At 31.4% G+C, this 18,712-nt stretch overlaps 3 protein-coding genes and 1 non-coding gene across 4 annotated transcripts; 2 read left to right on the top strand and 2 right to left on the bottom strand.

Moving 5' to 3' along the window:
• The first annotated feature begins 6,282 nt into the window (after positions 1-6,282).
• LOC112523790 (pentatricopeptide repeat-containing protein At1g77360, mitochondrial-like) lies at positions 6,283-8,213 on the top strand. The gene has a single exon (XM_025133470.1). The coding sequence runs from the start codon at positions 6,334-6,336 to the stop codon at positions 7,897-7,899; it is 1,566 nt and encodes a 521-aa protein (XP_024989238.1). The 5' UTR covers positions 6,283-6,333; the 3' UTR covers positions 7,900-8,213.
• Positions 8,214-9,460: 1,247 nt separating this feature from the next.
• TRNAN-GUU lies at positions 9,461-9,534 on the top strand. Its single transcript has one exon. It is a non-coding gene; the product is annotated as a tRNA-Asn (tRNA).
• Positions 9,535-10,698: 1,164 nt separating this feature from the next.
• LOC112500485 (polcalcin Syr v 3-like) lies at positions 10,699-10,947 on the bottom strand. Its single transcript, XM_025103981.1, has one exon. The coding sequence runs from the start codon at positions 10,945-10,947 to the stop codon at positions 10,699-10,701; it is 249 nt and encodes an 82-aa protein (XP_024959749.1).
• Positions 10,948-12,316: 1,369 nt separating this feature from the next.
• LOC112518903 (probable fructokinase-6, chloroplastic) lies at positions 12,317-16,320 on the bottom strand. The gene is made up of 7 exons (XM_025126689.1): positions 15,901-16,320; positions 14,980-15,191; positions 14,121-14,333; positions 13,293-13,490; positions 13,080-13,217; positions 12,816-12,932; positions 12,317-12,624 (listed from the first exon to the last, which is right to left on the bottom strand). The coding sequence occupies exons 1-7, from the start codon at positions 16,091-16,093 to the stop codon at positions 12,490-12,492; spliced, it is 1,206 nt and encodes a 401-aa protein (XP_024982457.1). The 5' UTR covers positions 16,094-16,320; the 3' UTR covers positions 12,317-12,489.
• Positions 16,321-18,712: the final 2,392 nt, after the last annotated feature.

The following is an 18,712-nucleotide window of genomic DNA, read 5'->3' as shown; positions in this document are numbered from 1 at the left end:
GTCGACTAATCGGCTCTGTACCGTACTAACTTTTGTAAGGGTATAGGTTTGTCCTTTGTGTGCATAAGGACAAGACAACAACAATCGTGCTAAGCAAGCTTCCTTTGATCGCTGAATGCTGGAATGACCTGGAGGTCTCATCATCATTCGTTGAAGCTAAAACAGTCTTCACACATGTATAGACAGACTTGTAATCACTGAATACCGCTTCAGATCACGTACTCGTCAGTCTCTAATCTTCAGTTTCAATCTTCGACGTTTGTAGAATGTTCATTGGTGTGAGTGTTGTCTTGTTGAAGTATTGATGTATCTGATGAATTTACAATGCAAGTTCTTCAGCGATCACTGAACATACTCAGTGATGATCGCTGGAACTGAAAACACAGAAACACAAATACAACGTGAAAGAGAAAATATATTATTATCAAATCACTGAGAGAGGGGATCAACATATTTGAACCTGGGACCTCCTGGTACTTTTGATATTTGGAACCAAACTCAAACCAATCAGGCACCACCCTTGTTAAAATAACATAGTTGTTGCAGCAAAAAGATTGTTAAAATCTCTTTTTTATCTATTTTAATATAGTTTTTAGAAATGTTCTAACTAAATAGCCTTTTTATTATATTATGTATTTTTAAAATTGTCATATTTATAATTTTCCATTTTTTAACATTAAATATCATAGTAGTACAAAGGTGTGTTAAATGAGCTTGTTTTTATTTAAATTGTGGATAATAAATGTAAAATAATATATTTGATATTGATGTGTTTGACATGAAATTGGTAAGAATGATTTATTTAGCAATAAAAAGGATTCGTTTAGAATGATTTGTAACTTAAATATATACAACCAATTAGTTTGCCAATATTTTCCTTCTCATTTTCCAAATATAACATATAAAGGGAGAGTCGTAAAGTTCAAACAAAAACCAACTATTTATTACTTTTATTTTTCTCATTCTAAATCTTTTTCATCAGCTTAAAATTGTTTAATTCTCATTTTAGTGCCAACATATGTTTATCTATAAAAAAAACTAATTACATTTAATAATCTATATGTTTTTTTGTTTTGAAAAAACATCGATAATATTTGAAATCTTATTATTCTTTTTTCTATGTATGGTTTTATCAAACATGCTTTATATGGGCAATAGAAATAATTATCTTTTGTTGTTGCATCTGTTGAACTTGTACATGCATATTCAAGTTTGTTTTTGGTTTTAATAAAATGATATAAAATTTATATATAATGATTTTTTTAAACTTTGTTTGATAATTGGCTTCAAATAGTAACTATTTGAGCATACCATACTACTCTACAAGCGATCATTGTAATTTTTTTTAAGTATATAGGGAGTGTTTGAGATTGCTTATTTAAAACAACTGATTTTTTTTTTGTAAAAGTGCTTATTAACTTATGTTGTATCAAATCAGAGTTAAATAAAACAAGATTAAAAATGCAAACTGGTAATAAGCAGTTTTTCATAAGTCAGGAAGAATTAACTTATAAAAAAACAGCTTATTACCGGTTTGGTACCGGTATAAGCAGTTTTTTTTATCCAAACACCAGAAAACAGCTTGTCACCGGTGTCAGACTGAAATAAGTTAAAAAACAACTTTTATAAGCAAATCCCAAACACCCTTGTAATATTTATATATAGAAAATGCAACAAAAGAATTCATACACCATTGTCATATTTACTGAGGTTTGAACCCTTGACTTCCACGAAGGACAAAAGTTCAGATATCACTTGGCCAAATGTCTTTTTGGTAATCAACGTAAAATGTTGTTTTAGCACTAACATGTGTTAGGTTCTACCATATGTTAATGTAATTTATTTTAAAGAAAAAATTGCATCAAAATGGAACCAACTTTCACCTATTTCTTATTTTGGGGAACCAACTTTCAAAATCGTCATTTTGGAAAGCCATCTTGCACCTGATTCCTATTTTGGGGAACCAACTTGCAAAACAATTATAGAAAAATAACTAAAATTCGTTTTTTTTTTCCAAAAATTAATGCAATAAAAATGTATTTTTCATTTCAAATCTTCTTTTTTTTAATTCAAATATCAAATTGAACATTTAAAAAAAATCTAAATTACCACAATAAAAATTCTTTTTTACTGATGCAAAAAAAAATTAATTTAATAGAAAAAAATTAATTGATGCAATTGGTTAGATATAAAAATCTTGAATGTGATATTTAATATTTATTTTTTATTGCATCAATTAATTTTTTTTATTGATTTTTTTTGCATTAGTAAAAAAATAATTTTTATTGTGGTAATTTGAATTTTTTAAAAATGTTCAATTTGATATTTGAATTAAAAAAAACGAGATTTTAAATAAAAATTAGATTTTATTGCATTAATTTAAAAAAAACGAATTTTAGTTATTTTTCTATAATTATTTTGCAAGTTGGTTCCCCAAAATAGGAATCAGGTGCAAGTTGGTTCCCCAAAATGACGATTTTGAAAGTTGGTTCCCCAAAATAGGAATCAGGTGCAAGTTGGTTCCCCAAAATGACGATTTTGAAAGTTGGTTTCCAAAATTGGAATCAGATGCAAGTTGGTTCCCCAAAATGACAATTTTGAAAGTTGGTTCCCCAAAATAGTAATTAGGTGAAAGTTAGTTCTATTTTTGTACAATTTCCCTGTTTTAAATGGTTATTTTTATAATATAGTTGTTACTTTACATTCATATGAAGTTTTAAGAATTAAAAATAATTGAACAAAGCTTTTTATGTTATTATAATACACTTTGTGTGTGAACTTGTTGTTCGGTAACATCATGCTCAACATTGTTACAAATCCGAAATAATTTAGTGTTTTTTTATATAGGAGCATTTTTTAGCGCTTTCGCCCAGGGCACCAAAAACTATATAACCAGCCCTATGTATGATTTGTTACGTGAATCATATATAATTTTGTATGTTAACAACTTTTTTCTTGTTTTCTTAAATAGTTAGCGTTATTGTTTAAACTTGTCCCTACGTACATAAATACCCACTATAGACAAAAATTTATTGAAATCAATTTATTTACTTCAAGACAAAGTAAGAATTACAAAATAAGACCTAATTCTGAAATCTCTTAAATCATTTTCTATATAGAGGTAATTACTATGCATATTAACAAAGTAAACCAATATAGGCCTCATCAAGGACAAACGACTTAAATGTAAAGCCAAGTAAGAATGAGTCCAGTACTCCAGTAATAACCATTCTTCAAACATATCACAATAAAGCCTAAGGAGCCGTTTACCAAACACTTACCTGGTAAGTGCTTACAGGTAAAATTTAACACTATTATTTATTTACCAGGTAGGACTTTAGTCCATCAAAACGACATTATATGCAACATTTCACCCGGTAAGCGCTTACCGTGGTAAGAGTCGTCGTCCTCACTTACCGGGTAAGAGTCATGATCCTTGTCTCGTTCTTACCAGGTAAGTTTTCTTAGTTCTTACCATATTCATTCGATGAGGTAATGTGACTTGGTAAAAACTTACTCGGGTAAGTGTTTGGTAAACGACCCCTAAGACAATATCCTCGACTTCCACGATTACTTTAGCAAAGTTAGAAACATCCAAACCTTTCAAATCATTAGAAGCAGCACCAAAGGTCATTCTTGTTTTGAAAAACTCCATCCCTCAGCAAATCCATTCAATTAAAACTTTATGGTATAAAAAACAAATGCTTTATGGAATAGATGATGTCATTGGCAACATCATATAGGATTCTGATTAGCTTGACATACAACATCAAAGTCATAAGGATAAAGACACCACAGTCCATGCTCAGACAATCGAAAACATATTTCTTAGTCTGGTATTGGTAACAAATGCCTATTACATCATTTAATAAACATTTATTCAACTGAGTAGACTTGCAAAACTAGAAAAAAAAAAAATTAAAAATAGTTTGTCCTGATCCTTATCGTAATTCCAATGAAACTCATTATACCCGTTTATCCTGTAAACATCCCTTTTTTAGTAAAAAGTTAAGTGCAAGTGAAAATACTTGTGTCAAGTTTGCATGCTCCACAATCCTCGTGTCGCTATGTAGAACCATATCAACTGACCTAATATTGTCTTTAATCGAAGGTATTGCCAAACACTGGAATTATTGAAACCCACAATCATCAGTGAGATACCACAACTCTTGACAATCATGCAATTTTGACTTACTTCTAAAAGCTATAATAACAAATTTTCATATGGTTTGATGCATAACAAATTGAGAAAATGTTATTGTAAAGCTTGGTCAGTTGTGGCCCAAAGCAAAGTTGAATGTGATTGTGATCCCGTCCAAAAAGTTGTTGAGAAAGTGGTCAAAATAACCAATCATTGAACCTCAGTTTACTTCATAGCTACTTTCTAAACATAACTACTTTTCATACATATACGTAAAGCATCATTTTCTAATTAAAAAAGAAAGAAAGAAAAACATATTTTACGCGTTTGCTTGCGTAAATGTAATTTTTTTTACATTTTACACAATTACAATAAATTATTAAATTTATTTTATATTTCATAGTTTTTCATCCTATATTTTTATTATATTAGCATACATAACTATATATTAATAAAATACGTTTGTTTTATAAATTAAATAAATAACTAAAGGATAAAAAATGTAAGGATTAAAATTAAAATTTAATAATATAAATTAATTCCAAAAATATATAACAGTGACTCATTTTAAATGTATTGATGAGACGATTATAATAGTGTAATTTGTAGAAATAAAAAACATATGTTTTTTTATATATTTTACGATTATGTATGTTAATATAAAAAAATGTATAAAATGAAAAAGTAAGAAATATAAATTAAATTAAATAACTAATTTAACGGTATGAAATGTACTTTAAAAATTAAAAATGATTTGTTTTTTAATACCATCATGAAGAGGTGAGAGGTTGTGTATCTTAAATTTATATATTGAATATATAAAATGATACCTCTTAAAATTTCAAAGATAGTTGTAACTCATCTTATAAAGAAACATACATATAGATTGCCAGCTTGGGGTTGAGGTTGAGAGAGAGTTTTGAAAAGAATCAAAGAATTCATCCAAATCATTAGATTCAGATGAGTCAAATGATGTGAATAAAAATCTAGTTATAACAAAGGTTGTAAATAGATTGAGATGTGGTGGCATGACCAAGCCTCAAGCTTAAAAGTCGCGTTGCTTTTTGAAAACTTGACTTATAACGACAAACTTGTCGTGACAGTGTTTTCACGAGCCTTTTTAGAGGAGTTATTATAACTATAATCTATACTATATTATAAAACATTTGACAAAAACTCTTAAAAACCATTTTTTATGCATAAAGTACTGTATATTGATGCATATTACTTAAAATTCAAGATTATAAGTAAATTATGCATTATGTACAACTTATTAAAGCTCAATGTTTGAATTCGTATAATTAACTACAGATAAACATAATCAAATAGAGGATAAACATCTCATTTTAAAATATAAAAAATTTAAAATATAATTAGAATAATTATCGAGTTTCTAACCGAATGTTTAATTATTATCTTTAATAAAAATTATATTATTAAACTAAAAATAAATTACTTCGTTATTATAGCTAAATTAAATTATAATAAAAATCTATATCTATACTATATTATAAAACATTTGACAAAAACTCTTAAAAACCAATTTTTATGCTTGAAGTACTGTTTATTGATACATGTTACTTAAAATTCAAAATTACAAATAGTTTTGCGTAGGTACAACTTATTAAAACTTCATTTTTAAATTCGTGTAACTAAATGCAGATAAGCATAATCAAATACAAGATAAACATTCGTTTTAAATATAAAAAATCAAAAATATAATTAAGATAATCATTGAGTACTAACAGAATGTTTAATTGTTATCTTTATAAAAAATATATTATTTAATTAAAAATAAATTATTTTAATATTAATTCTAAATTAAATTATAATAAAAAATTGAATTGAAGAAGTTACACAAAAAAAACGAGAACTATTAAATAGTTAATTTGATACTAATATCGATTTATTTTTAAATTTTTTTTATATTATATTCAAATTTATATTTTATTTAAAAATAAAAATATTAACATTTTTATTAAAATTATATAAAATCATATTATATTAATAAAAATAAAAAATTAAGATAAAAATTTATGTCGCTATATTGTAAGGGAACTGGTGTTTAAAAATACAACAAAAATTAGAGTATAATCCTTTATTTACTTACCATCATCATCTTCACCCTTTCTCTTTGGCTAGGGTTTCTGACAGCAACGACGAACGCTCCTCCAACTTCCATTGGAAAAATCATGACGGGAACCAAACAGACGAGACGTCGTCGCGAATCTTCGCCACGCTCCTCACGGGATAACGACCGTCGAACCAGCCAAAAGCCCGACCATTCATCACACCCAGCCTCGCAACGTCCCGCGTCAAGTTCGGAGCCGAATCACCACCGGATAAACCAACAACCACCAACGAGTAAGCGCCCAGTTTTTGCTTCGTACATTGACACCCCTAATTTGCCCGTTAAAGTGAAACTACTATGTGGAATTATTGCACATACACCGTCGTTAGATGTAACTAGGGTTTTAGATGATACCGGAATTAGGGTTTCTACAGAAACTGTTGAAGACGTTCTTAAATTATCGTATGCGCACCCAGGCGCGGTCGTTAAGTTTTTTCGGTGGTCGGGATATCAGTTGAATGATAAACATAGCCCTTATGCTTGGAATTTGATTGTCGATATGTTAGGAAAGAATGGTATGTTTGATGCAATGTGGGATGCGATCAAATCGATGAAGAAAGAAGGGTTACTTTCCTTGGCTACATTTGCTTCTGTTTTTGGTAGTTATGTGATGGCTGAAAGGGTGCAGGAGGCCATCATGACATTTGAAGTAATGGACCAGTATGGTTGTGCATGCGATATCGTAGCTTTGAACTCTTTTCTCAGTGCAATATGTAGAGATGGGAAGACTGTAGATGCCAAAGAGTTCTTGAATGTTGTTAGGACTAGAATTAGGCCGGATGCTGATACGTATGCGATTTTGTTAGAGGGATGGGAGACAGAACAGGATGCGGTTAACGCTAGAAAAACTTTTGAAGAAATGGTAGTCGGAATTGGGTGGGATCCTAACAATTATCCAGCTTACGACTCTCTTTTAAACACGTTGCTCAAGGGTTCTGATGGGCTGCGGGAGGCTATGAAATTCTTTGAATCTTTGAGGGATAGGAGGTGTTATCCGGGGATGCGGTTTTTCAAAGCTGCACTAACCGAGTGTGTGTCAACGGGTGATGTGAAGGCTGCCGAAGTGCTCTGGGTTGCAATGGCTGTGCAGAATGATTGCAAACCCGATACTGAAATGTATAATTTGATGATAACTTTGTATTCAAAGCGTAAGGATTTTGATCTAGCTAGAAGGTGGTTAGATGATATGGTTTTCAATGGGGTGTTCCCTGATTCCGAAAGTTATAATCTTCTTTTCCAGTTTTTGATAAAGAGCAGGAAAGTAAAAGAAGCTGGACCAGTATTTGTTGAGATGATTAAAAATGAGTTTGTGCCAACCCATGCCAACTGCTGTTTAGCAGTTAAGGTGTTCATAGATGGGATGGACCCTTATATGGCAATAAAAGTTTGGAAATGCATGATTGAGAATTACAAGAAGTCAGAGGAGCTCGAGGAAACTGTAAATCTATTGGTTGATGGGTTACGTGATCTTAATCTTGTTCCTGAAGCAGTGAAGTATGCTGAAGATATGGTAGATCGAGGGATCAAGTTGACTTCTGCTACATTATCAAGATTAAGACCGAGTCTTGCAAAAGCTGGTAAGGGACCTGTTTATAATGATCTCTTGAAGAAATGTAAGCTTCAGTAGGTAATCTTAACCCTGTTTTGAAAGGTAATCCTTAATTCCTTATCTGCAACATGAGATGGTCTGAGCTTTTCATCGGATTCGATTATGGTTATAATCATCATGTTTCTGGATGAAGATGAAGTTTTGAGTCTACATCCATCTATGATAGAAAAGTATTGGGTGTTTGGAAAAACCCTTTGCTTGTGAATTTTTGGTAATTTGATGGAGTTGGTGGCTTTTAGCATAGTGGGCATGGGCAGTGTATATTTGTTGGAAAGGTTGAAGTTTACTGTCATATGTATTTGAAGCTGATGAAATGATTAAATGTCTTTTTTTGAAATAGTTTTTTTAAGGGTGTTCTAAGCTATGTCTGGATTAATTTCGGGAAATTGTGACCACAGGAAATCAGTCCAGATAAACTTAGTGACCACAATTGTTATGTACGTCTGGAATCGAACCTTAAGCAGATGAAATATTCCAGGACCTCAATCATTAGGACACAATTTTGAAAAGTCTCTCCTAATAGGATTTTGCTTTCTTCAACGGCTAGTTTGTTGAAAAAGCTCATGAATAACCAAGAGATGCTCTTATGGATATATAGCGTGAATTGAAAAAATGGATTGAAAAATTTAATCGAGCTTTCAGACAAGCCGGTTCTAACATTGACATTACAAAGCTTGACTCGATCTAGGTATAAGCGAGGTCGAGCTCTAACCATATACATCCCTAGTCATTGCCACCGGTGACTTTACTAAACTTTTTTTATTTTAAAAATATAATTTAACTTGATAATTAATCGTCAAATATTAAAAATCCTATTTTATTTAAAAAATTCAAAAAATTATATCACTAGAAAAGGGAACATTGTAAGCTCAAAACGGATTCAGTTCTATTTTTTGTGATAAAAAAAAATTCCTATTATACGTTCACAAAATTTCAATTACATAGTTAAAGAATTAACAATATGCCTAATTATATTAATTAAATCATTAAACTAAAAAAAAAAAAAGTCATGAAACAGATAATTCTAACAAAATGAATCGTAATCATCTTGACCGACTGTAATTGATGTTTTATGTTTTCAGAGCAAATTATGTTTTCCGTTCCTATAGTTTGTTAAAAATTGTGATTTTCGTCTATGTGATTTAGAAATTATGATTTTCATTTCTATGGTTTGCAATTTATTGCTATACTCTTCCATGTACTATTTCTTACATTTTCAAGTACAAGAGACCAAAATTTCTTACATCTTTAAGTACAAGAGACCAAAATTTCTTATATCTTTAAGTACAAGAGACCAAAATAGTAATGAATTGTGAACTATAAAAACTGAAACAACTATAAATTATGAATCATAAGGACGGAAAATAACAATGATATAAACTATAAGGATGAAAACCGTAATATCTAAACTACAAGAACAAAAATTGTAACTTTTAACAAACAACAGGGACTAAAATCGCAATTCACTTTAAATTTAATTAAAATTACGATTTGGTGATGCTATTAGCATTTAATTAAAAAATTGACACATTTTAGTGTTTCATGATTTAGTACGAGAATTAAGTGATGGTAATGTAAAGCTGGAATAGCTCAGTTGGTTAGAGCGTGTGGCTGTTAACCACAAGGTCGGAGGTTCAACCCCTCCTTCTAGCGTTGTGATTTTTTCATTTTTCCTTTTTAAATAATTAAAACATCTTTCAACAAAACACAAAAATAAATTCATTTCATGGTTAATTAAAACATTATTTCCTTTAACTAAACCTATAATATTATGATGAAATGGTCCTGGAAAATAGGCTATAGTACTAAAAGTAGTAATTCAATTCAATTCAATTTAAATTATAATTGAATCAGATAAGATTCAAAATTTCGACATTTAAATGGATCCGGTTGGTTCTTGAATGACAATCCAAAATCCAATAAAATCGAACCAATCCGATTCAATGACAATCCAATTATCCATCTAATATAACATTTTATGATATTGTTTTTAGTTGATATTTATACATAATGGTTTTTAATAAAATATGTGAATATTTGGTTGAAACGGTTGATTAATTGGTTGAAAATTGTATCAAAATATTGGATGAATCCTTGGTTGAAAATTGTATCAAAATATTGGATGAATCCAATCCAATGGATAACCAACAATACATGTCTAATGTTAGTTGGATTGGATCAGATAACAAAATTAAACTTCCATTGGATGATTGAATCGGATCCACCTAAATCAATTGAATTTCAACAGATTTACACCGCTAACTAAAAGATTTTTGTATCTCTTATATTTCTAAATCATATTAATCGTGACAACAGGAGGTCCGTCTTGTCATTGCATATATGATCCACGCTTCTACTTATTTTTAACAACAAAATAAATTAAAGATGATGAAAATATTCACTACTAGAAAACATAGTATCAACGACGGTTTTTCTGTCCCAAATCAGGCAACAGATCAACGACGGATAAGCTAAAAACCATATCCCTCGCCGGTCAGCGACGGATTAGCGAGGGAACTGGTTTTTGACCTATTCGTCGTTGATACTCCTCGTTTTTGTAGTGATTGTTAAAGTTGAACTAAATCATATTAATCAAATCATTCGAAATACAATCATATGGCTTGATTCTTGACCATTTAAAATCACAATGACTAGAATACAATCAACAAGGGGCATGGTAGAGGTCACATTTTCCTTTTTGTTTCTTAAGCAATATTCTACATCTTTTTAATAAATTAATTACATGGAGAATTACTCGGACTTAAAAGAAAAGAAAAACCCTTTTTTAGATCGCAAAGAAGATGGCTGAGAGATGATTTAGAAGATCTTAGCAACATCTCTCATTAATCCCCTGTTGGCATTACAAAAATCCATGTACTCTTGATACGAAATAAACTCATCTCCATCTGTATCGATTTCAGCCATCATACGTTGCACTTCTTCAGGTGACACAGAGCCAAGTGCTTTCAAAGCTTCTCCAAGCTCCGATGACGAGATCTTGCCATCTCCATTGGCATCAAATCGCTTAAAGATTCGATCGAGGTCCGCTTGATCCTCATCAGCCATTTCGTTTTTCTCTTAATGATAGTTATCGAGACTTCTGCTTTTTCGTTAAAAGATCAAGTATGAAATGGATTTATAAAATTATTGTGAACGGCAATATTGTGGTTGGCCTTCCATTTCGGACCCTAAAGAGAGAATGCATCATCGGATTGTCCGACAAGAAGGGGTTGAACATGGTCTTTAGACATTTGAAATTTGTTTCTCAAAAGATTTATCTTTTAAGAATTATTGTTTTTGTATTAAAATAAATACAACAAATCTATTATACGATAAATGGAACAATTTTTTATTTATTTATAAAGTTTTACTTTATTTTGGTTCATAAAATTCATTTAGCTACGCAGACATAATTGGACAGGACTTGACGGGACATAGCTGAACATACTGTATGAAAATATAATATACTCTGTTTTGTTTTTTATTTTGTATAACATACTTTTATAACATTTATTTTGGTACCGTAATTTTGACATCTCAAATATTTAGGCACCTGATTTACATATGAAAATACAATATATCTTGGTTTGATAATTATTTTGTGTAATATACCCCGGTCTAAATCTTTAATATAAAAGGAAAACCTTGAGTTAGCGAGGTGACACTATGAGAATTTAGTATTCTGAAATGGTGAATTGTGGTTGAGTTTTAGTTGTCCCTCGTTTATGAAGAGTTGAAAGATTTGAACAAAATGAAAGATGGATTGGATGTCTTTGTGTCAAATCATGGAGTTTACCCGATAGAGTTGTCTTATTTTAGATGAACTTCTTTGAAATCTATAACCATAGTTGGAATCAAAACCAACCAAATGGTAAAAATTATAGTGCAAATATAAAAGTGAAACCAAGGATGATGACTTGACAACATGAGGTTTGAGTGTTTTTCAAATCTGAAATAAGGTTGACTTTGATCATCTCACATTAATAGAAAGATTATAGTTTGGAAGAAGGTGATGGATGTGTATAAAAAAGCATGATGGACCTTTGAAACCTATCAACCAATTGGTAAAATTTTTGTGTAAAACGAATGCAAATGACACATTTTTTTTTCTTACTAAGAGTTGTGATTACTGCGGTACTTATAAGTATCTATTATATCACTTATATATACATACGATGAAAGTGTTGATTAAATGACGTGCTTTCATCTGATGTTAGTATTCTTCAAATCGTGATTTACGGTGTTGGACGGGACGTTATAAATATAAATACGATCCCGAGTTTTCAGACACATCGAATTTCCGCTTGGGTCGATGTTTTTACATTTTTTTCTTAAATTGAGTTTTGATCACAGCGCAACGCACGGTGTCGAACACTAGTGATTTAGAAAAATAAAATCATATGTGAGGGATCATAACCAATCGCACCATAACTGGTCCCAATTTAGCCATGGAGTAGTTATTGGCATAGTACCACATTTTGTTTGAAACAACAAAGGAATGACTTTATTATCCACCTCTCATACTGCCATTCTTCATCCGTATATATCAATCAGATAATACCACAAATCACGATTTACCCCTCGTGGAAAAATGAGATTAATATACAACTATGCAACAGTCTCCATCAGAGCATTCATAACAGCTTCTCGTGTCGGTAATGCTGGAATCGCACCTCTCTCCGTCACAGTAATCGCACCACAAGCATTTGCAAACCTAAGCGCTTCTCGTAGCCGATTCTCATCCTACAAACCCATATTAGTTAATTAATTACCATCACCTTATTCAAATCAAATCTTAAAAGTCAAGTTTATGTATGATGATCTTTATAATGCACATTTGTTTCACTTTTCTGGGTCTCGGGTTGAGAAAAGAACGAAAATGTGATTAGAAGTGAGCGAGTGTTGATAACGCTGCAGCTACAAACTCATCATACCTGCAGCAATGAGACATCTGCAGCGAGTTTTGATAAGACTCCAGCTACAAAAGCATCTCCAGCTCCTGTTGTATCCACAGGATTCACCTTCAAGCCTTTCACTCTTCCACTAAACTCCTACAAATAGATTTAACGAAATACACAAAAAGATTAGAATCATAAACGCTTAGTAATTACTGTCATCATATGGGTAAATTATCCAAGTTTCAGACATAACCATAGCTTAAAAAACCACCAATACATTTATGTTACTTTGGGGATTACCTTGGTGTAATATCTGCAACCATCTGGTCCTTCTGTCACAAGTAGCAACTTAAGATTTGGATGGTACAATTTCCGGACAACTTCATCATCATATGGATCTGCTCCGTTTGTCAGAAAAACAATCTCCTCTTCACTTATCTGATTAGGAACAATAATCAAAACCATTAGACAAGTTGCATAAAAGTTCCCCAGAAGGTTAAAGATGTGAATTACCTTGATAATATCGGCTGTATCCCATATGCTCAAGATTCCTTCCCTGGCACTCTCTGCAGATGGCCACAAAGGAAGCCTCAGATTGGGGTCATAAGACAAAAGGACACCAGCGTCCTTTGCAACTTTTGTGGCAGCAATATGAGCCGATTTGCATGGTTCCGTGATCAAACTGATGGAACCATAATGAAAAATCTTTGCCTGCCAATATAACGCTAAAATTTATGTATGTAAACCAAATTAGCTAATCTATAAAAGAACAAATTTGTTGATCATACTATGGAAGTTCATGTTATGTTAAATACTAGATGCCTATGTGCGATGTAACTGTAAAATTATTGAACCTAATCTTCTATTTCATATTATTAATATGCAAATGGTGGATCCAAACCAATTTCACTGCTCCAGCTGAAACTCATATATTTTTCACCAAGAAAACCCAAAGATCTAATCCTTCATATATATATATATATATATATATATATATATATATAATGTTAAATTTTCCAACCAAATATTAGAAAAAAATGTATGCCACAGAGGGATCATATACATGTATGTATTGAGCATCAATCTAAAATGAACGGAAGTTCAACAAAGAATGCTGATTTCCATAACCACATTCTTGCATATAAACACATATGTATCTATCTACATGTGTCTGTACAATTCCGTGGTATTATCAAGCCTCTGAAAGTGAATTTTCTTGAATTTATATGCTGGGTTTTCACTTGTCTACATCTCATTTGTTCTTTTTAAGACATTATCTTCTTCTTGCTACTTTGTTCTTGGTTAACTCGAGTATTAGGAGATTTACATATTCACACATACCTTTCTTATTAAATCTAGATCAAGTTCAGATTCTTCTAGAAGCATATCAGCACTAGGATTGCGATAAAACATGAATTCACGTTCGCCATCCTTTTTAAGTGTCACAAAAGCTAAAGCAGTACGAGCACCAGGATCAAAGCGCATTCCTTCATTATTCACATTGTTTTCTTTTAGAATTTCAGCAAGCATGTAACCAAACTCATCTTCTCCAACCTGCAAAGTAAATCATATGAAATCAGTCAACTAGAAAACGTTTGAGAGTAGCTTTTTTATTCTTTTTAATCTCAAGACAACTCTTGACTTTAAACATCCAATGCACTCTTCTACATAATGAATATTTTCTTTTTCCTGTAACTATAAAAATCACAGGAATGGAAAACTAATGAAACTTTGTACCATATTTAACCAGTGGATATTGTATTTCACACCTTCATGTGAAGATTAAAGCAACAAAGTAGACAAGGTTACACAGGGGAAATAGGTTTTGATGGGATCATATATGGACTTGTTTTGATCATGTTTATTTTGAAATAAATCACCATAGCGTCTCTAGGTTTTACTTTGAAGGTTTGGTGTCTGAACAATTTCCATGTTTCAATGGATCAGATTTAAAAGCTTACTATGAGTTCATCAAACTTCCTCATTCATAAAGACAGCTGAGACATGGGTTTGTTTCTCTTTCTATTTCGTTTTCCTAATCAACTTAATACATTTGAATGGAGTATCTTGAGATGTCGATTGTTCCCATCGTTTATCATTATTTCAAGGACTTGTTAGTTACTACTAATTTTGTTTCAACCTATGCAGATTCGTTGTTCTTTATCAACGTCTGGAAAGTCAAATGAACATAGTGGAATACCTTCCCAATGAAAGCAGACGAACCTCCAAGGCGGGCAATACCCACAGCAACATTCGCAGGTGCACCACCAGGTGCCTTTTTAAAGGCAGGGGATTCAGCTAACGCAAGTCCACTTATTGTAGGGACAAAATCTATTAGCATTTCGCCAAAGCAGACCACAAGAGAGGATTCATCAGTTTCAGGTGATTCCTGAATACTTGACTGCACTCTTCCTGAAAGAAATTACACAAAAAATCACAACTAGAAACATACATAAGAACTAAAATTAGAAAGAATGATGGAACATTTCTTGAAGCCTGAACAGCTAAACTCCTTTCTCACCTATTCCTTTTAAATGATCATCGGTCATCACTTTTCACTTTTCTGCACCAACTCTTAATAAAAAAATAATAGATTCCATCGATTCAAGTTGTCGCTTATAAAATTAATGTTTCAGTTCCGTAACAAAACAGAGACAACACTAATTAAGAGACAACATTGATGCTTAATCATGGCTAAAGACGTTATATGAGTTCATTTCCCTTTTCAAGCATTTGACTGGAGAGAAAATTTCTTCCATTGCGGCTGTCAACCATGCAAACTACAACATCTTCTTCGGAATTTGAATTAACCTCCTCTGCTCCCCAGAAAAAAAGGAGATTGACTCATCTAAGTCAAGCCTAACAATCCAAACGAAAAATTCATACAGATTTTAAACTGTCTGAGCGAAAATTTCTAACCACATTAAACATTACAAGAAGTAGCACAAAGAGAACAGATTACGGTTGATTTTGCAGAAACTTCGTAACTTTTAACAATATCAAAGGACAACCCGCTTGAAATCCATAATAGCTACACTGTAGTTATGGATGGAGTAATTAGTAGTGCCATTAGCCACTAGTACATCCGAAATAACATAGTCAAAGGAAAGATCAATCGTACCTGGGCGTGTGCAAGGTGGAGAAGAAAACCGAGACGACGGATGAGTCAATGGCGTTAATGTCAAGCCGGAAGCTTTCACAGTACTAGACAGTCTCGAATCCGCTGAACTTGACAACCGATTCGTCCAAGAAGACGGTCGAAAATTTAACGAAATGGCACCGAAACAGAGAGCAGATGAGTGAAGTAGAGCCATAAAACACAGAGTTGATGGATGATTGTGTATCAAACAAGTCTGCAGACACCCCAATCCCCAGCAGCAACTAATCACGTCTGGTTACAAATTAAAAACAGCTTCGGAGTAAAGATGGCAACGGAATCCGGTTATTGAAGTTAAATTCGCATTGAAAAAACCGTAGGAATCTGAAGAAAACCAGAAACCCTAGTTCTTAAAGGGCCACCTGGCCTGGGTAAGAGAGAGATTGGCGGAGAATGCCAAAGCGGAGGGAGGATCCAGGATCCAGCCAACGGCCTTTGCTGATAACGGCAATTTAACGTTCATTATCACTTGTTTCGACTTAAAAACAATAATATAATTTAATTTCAAGAATATTCAAAAAAACCTAATTTACTGATCAAGTTTTTGCAAAAAATTTAAACGAATAAATCATTAAAATTATTGCATGTAAATCTTTGAATTTAGGAGTTGTTTACCTAAATGCTTACCCGTTAAGTGCTTGTTGTTTGAGTAAGATTGTAGTACATCAATATGTATTTCATGCAACAATTTGTCTGGTAAACGCTTACCCGGGTAAGAGCCGTCACCCTCACTTACCGGGTAAAACCCTCCATCCTTATCATCGTTCTTACCGGATAACATTCTTGACCCTTGTCATGTTCATTTGGTGAGGAAAATTATCTTGTAAGTACTTACCGGGTAAGCATTTAATAAACGACCCCTTAATAAATAAATTTTAATAGGTAATTTAAGTTTTTGAAATTTTTTGATATGAATAATTTTTTACATTTATATAACGAAATAATATATTACATATCTTTTTATATATTAATAAATCAGTAGTCAAGTAGAACAAAATAAAAAAAATACACCATTTCTATTAAACCATTATATATTTTTTAGTTTCATATGACAATCGCAAGTGTTTGTTAGTGATGTTGTGATTGATATTTGAATCTGGAAAATAAATAATTATTAGTTTCTTTTGTGATGTAACGTCCCACGTCTTTTTTATATTGGCTGTCGTTATTTTACATGATAAAACTACCAAATCTTGAATCTGAACTTGAAATTCAACTTTATTTGTAACATATCTTAAAATTTCATCAAAGAATAAATTTCTTAACGGAAACGTAATTATAGCTTGTATTACAACAAAACTTGCTTATTGATTAACACCATACTACTTTATGCATATCATTCTTACTTCATTCCTGAGATACATACATGAGATATATAAGCTATAAGCTTAGTGAGTATTTAGTATTTATGGTTTCATGAATGAGAAATTTTCATGATATTTTGTGAATGATAATTCATTAAAGCCCTTGATCATGTATAAAAACATTCTTATCATTCATAAACATTCATAAAATATTATTCTTTATCATGCATAAAACATTCTTTTGAAATCTCACTTGTCACATGCATATATACCATACTTGTCTTGAGGTTTGCTAACCCCCAGATCCATAAAAGGTTGCCCTATAAGGTTCGTTTGCAAGACGTCCCTTCTTGTAATATTCCGGACGCTTGATATTATGGTTATACATGACATGTAATAATTTTCATGCCTTGTGAAACACATATGATAACATGTAAATGATTTTTCATCATCATGCATATCTTGAATATGTATATCATTGTTTTCATATAAAACAAGCATGTCAACATAACTTGTAATGCATAAAATACTTTATATATAACATGCATGTATCTCATAAATCACATAAGTACTCACTTTGATTTTACCTACTTTTTCCTTTGATTCCTTTCTTCAAGCTTAATTATGTATATATAGAAAGATTTTTTATTTTTAGTATCCACAAATAGTGACCTCTCAATCCCTATTTGTAGATAAATTCATTGCATTAACTACTTGTTCTTTTTGCTCTCAAGATTATATTTTCATGAGAGTTTAACATCTCATCTATAAATATGAAAGAATCTTAACAACTCATTTGTTAAGGATAAGAGAATATAGACAATAAGGATAAAAGAATCTAGACAACTCATCTAAGGATAAGAGAATCTAGACAACTCTTCTTTAAGGATAAGATAATCTAAACAACTCATGCTTCTAGTACTCTTTGTCATGCTTTCTAGACTTGTCTTGTAATCAAAAGTCTTGTCAACTCATATTTTTTTAGCCCAAACAACTCATCACTAGATTGATTAGTCATGCTTACTAGACTTGCCAACACATTTCTAGCCTTAACACTTTATCACTAGCTTGTTTAGTCTTATAAATAAAATGTTTCACTAAATATAACAGATGCTGGGTACTTGAATTACTCATAAATATTTGCATTTAAAGCTTAAATATTGAGATTTATTAAATAAAAAAACTAAGGTGTTATATGTGATTCATATTGAATCTGAAAAATAAATAAAGAATAATGAAAATGGTGTATAACCATTTATTTTATTAGTTAGAGGGGAGTGCTAATGGCACCCCCTTAATAAGGGGTGTTGATTACTTGAAAATTGTGCATTTCTAAAACATCAAATCGATTAATAATATATTCTATTTAATTATCATTATTATTTAATACATATATATGTTAATTAAGTTATAATATATCTATATATATATATATATATATATTTACTATTATATTACATATATGTATTAGT

This window comes from Cynara cardunculus, assembly GCF_001531365.2.
Source record: "Cynara cardunculus var. scolymus isolate 2C chromosome LG 1, CcrdV1, whole genome shotgun sequence".
NCBI lineage: Eukaryota > Viridiplantae > Streptophyta > Magnoliopsida > Asterales > Asteraceae > Cynara > Cynara cardunculus.
This window is presented reverse-complemented; position numbering and strand designations above follow the sequence as displayed.

Coding starts and splice junctions, on each gene's coding strand:
- LOC112518903 (XM_025126689.1), bottom strand. CDS start 16,093: ATGGCTCTACTTCACTCATCTGCTCTCTGTTTCGGTGCCATTTCGTTA. Junction 13,218..13,292: donor ATACAGCCGATATTATCAAG/GTAATTCACATC, acceptor GTTCCTAATCAG/ATAAGTGAAGAGGAGATTGT. Junction 12,625..12,815: donor CAGATGTCTCATTGCTGCAG/GTATGATGAGTT, acceptor ATGGGTTTGTAG/GATGAGAATCGGCTACGAGA.
- LOC112523790 (XM_025133470.1), top strand. CDS start 6,334: ATGACGGGAACCAAACAGACGAGACGTCGTCGCGAATCTTCGCCACGC.
- LOC112500485 (XM_025103981.1), bottom strand. CDS start 10,947: ATGGCTGATGAGGATCAAGCGGACCTCGATCGAATCTTTAAGCGATTT.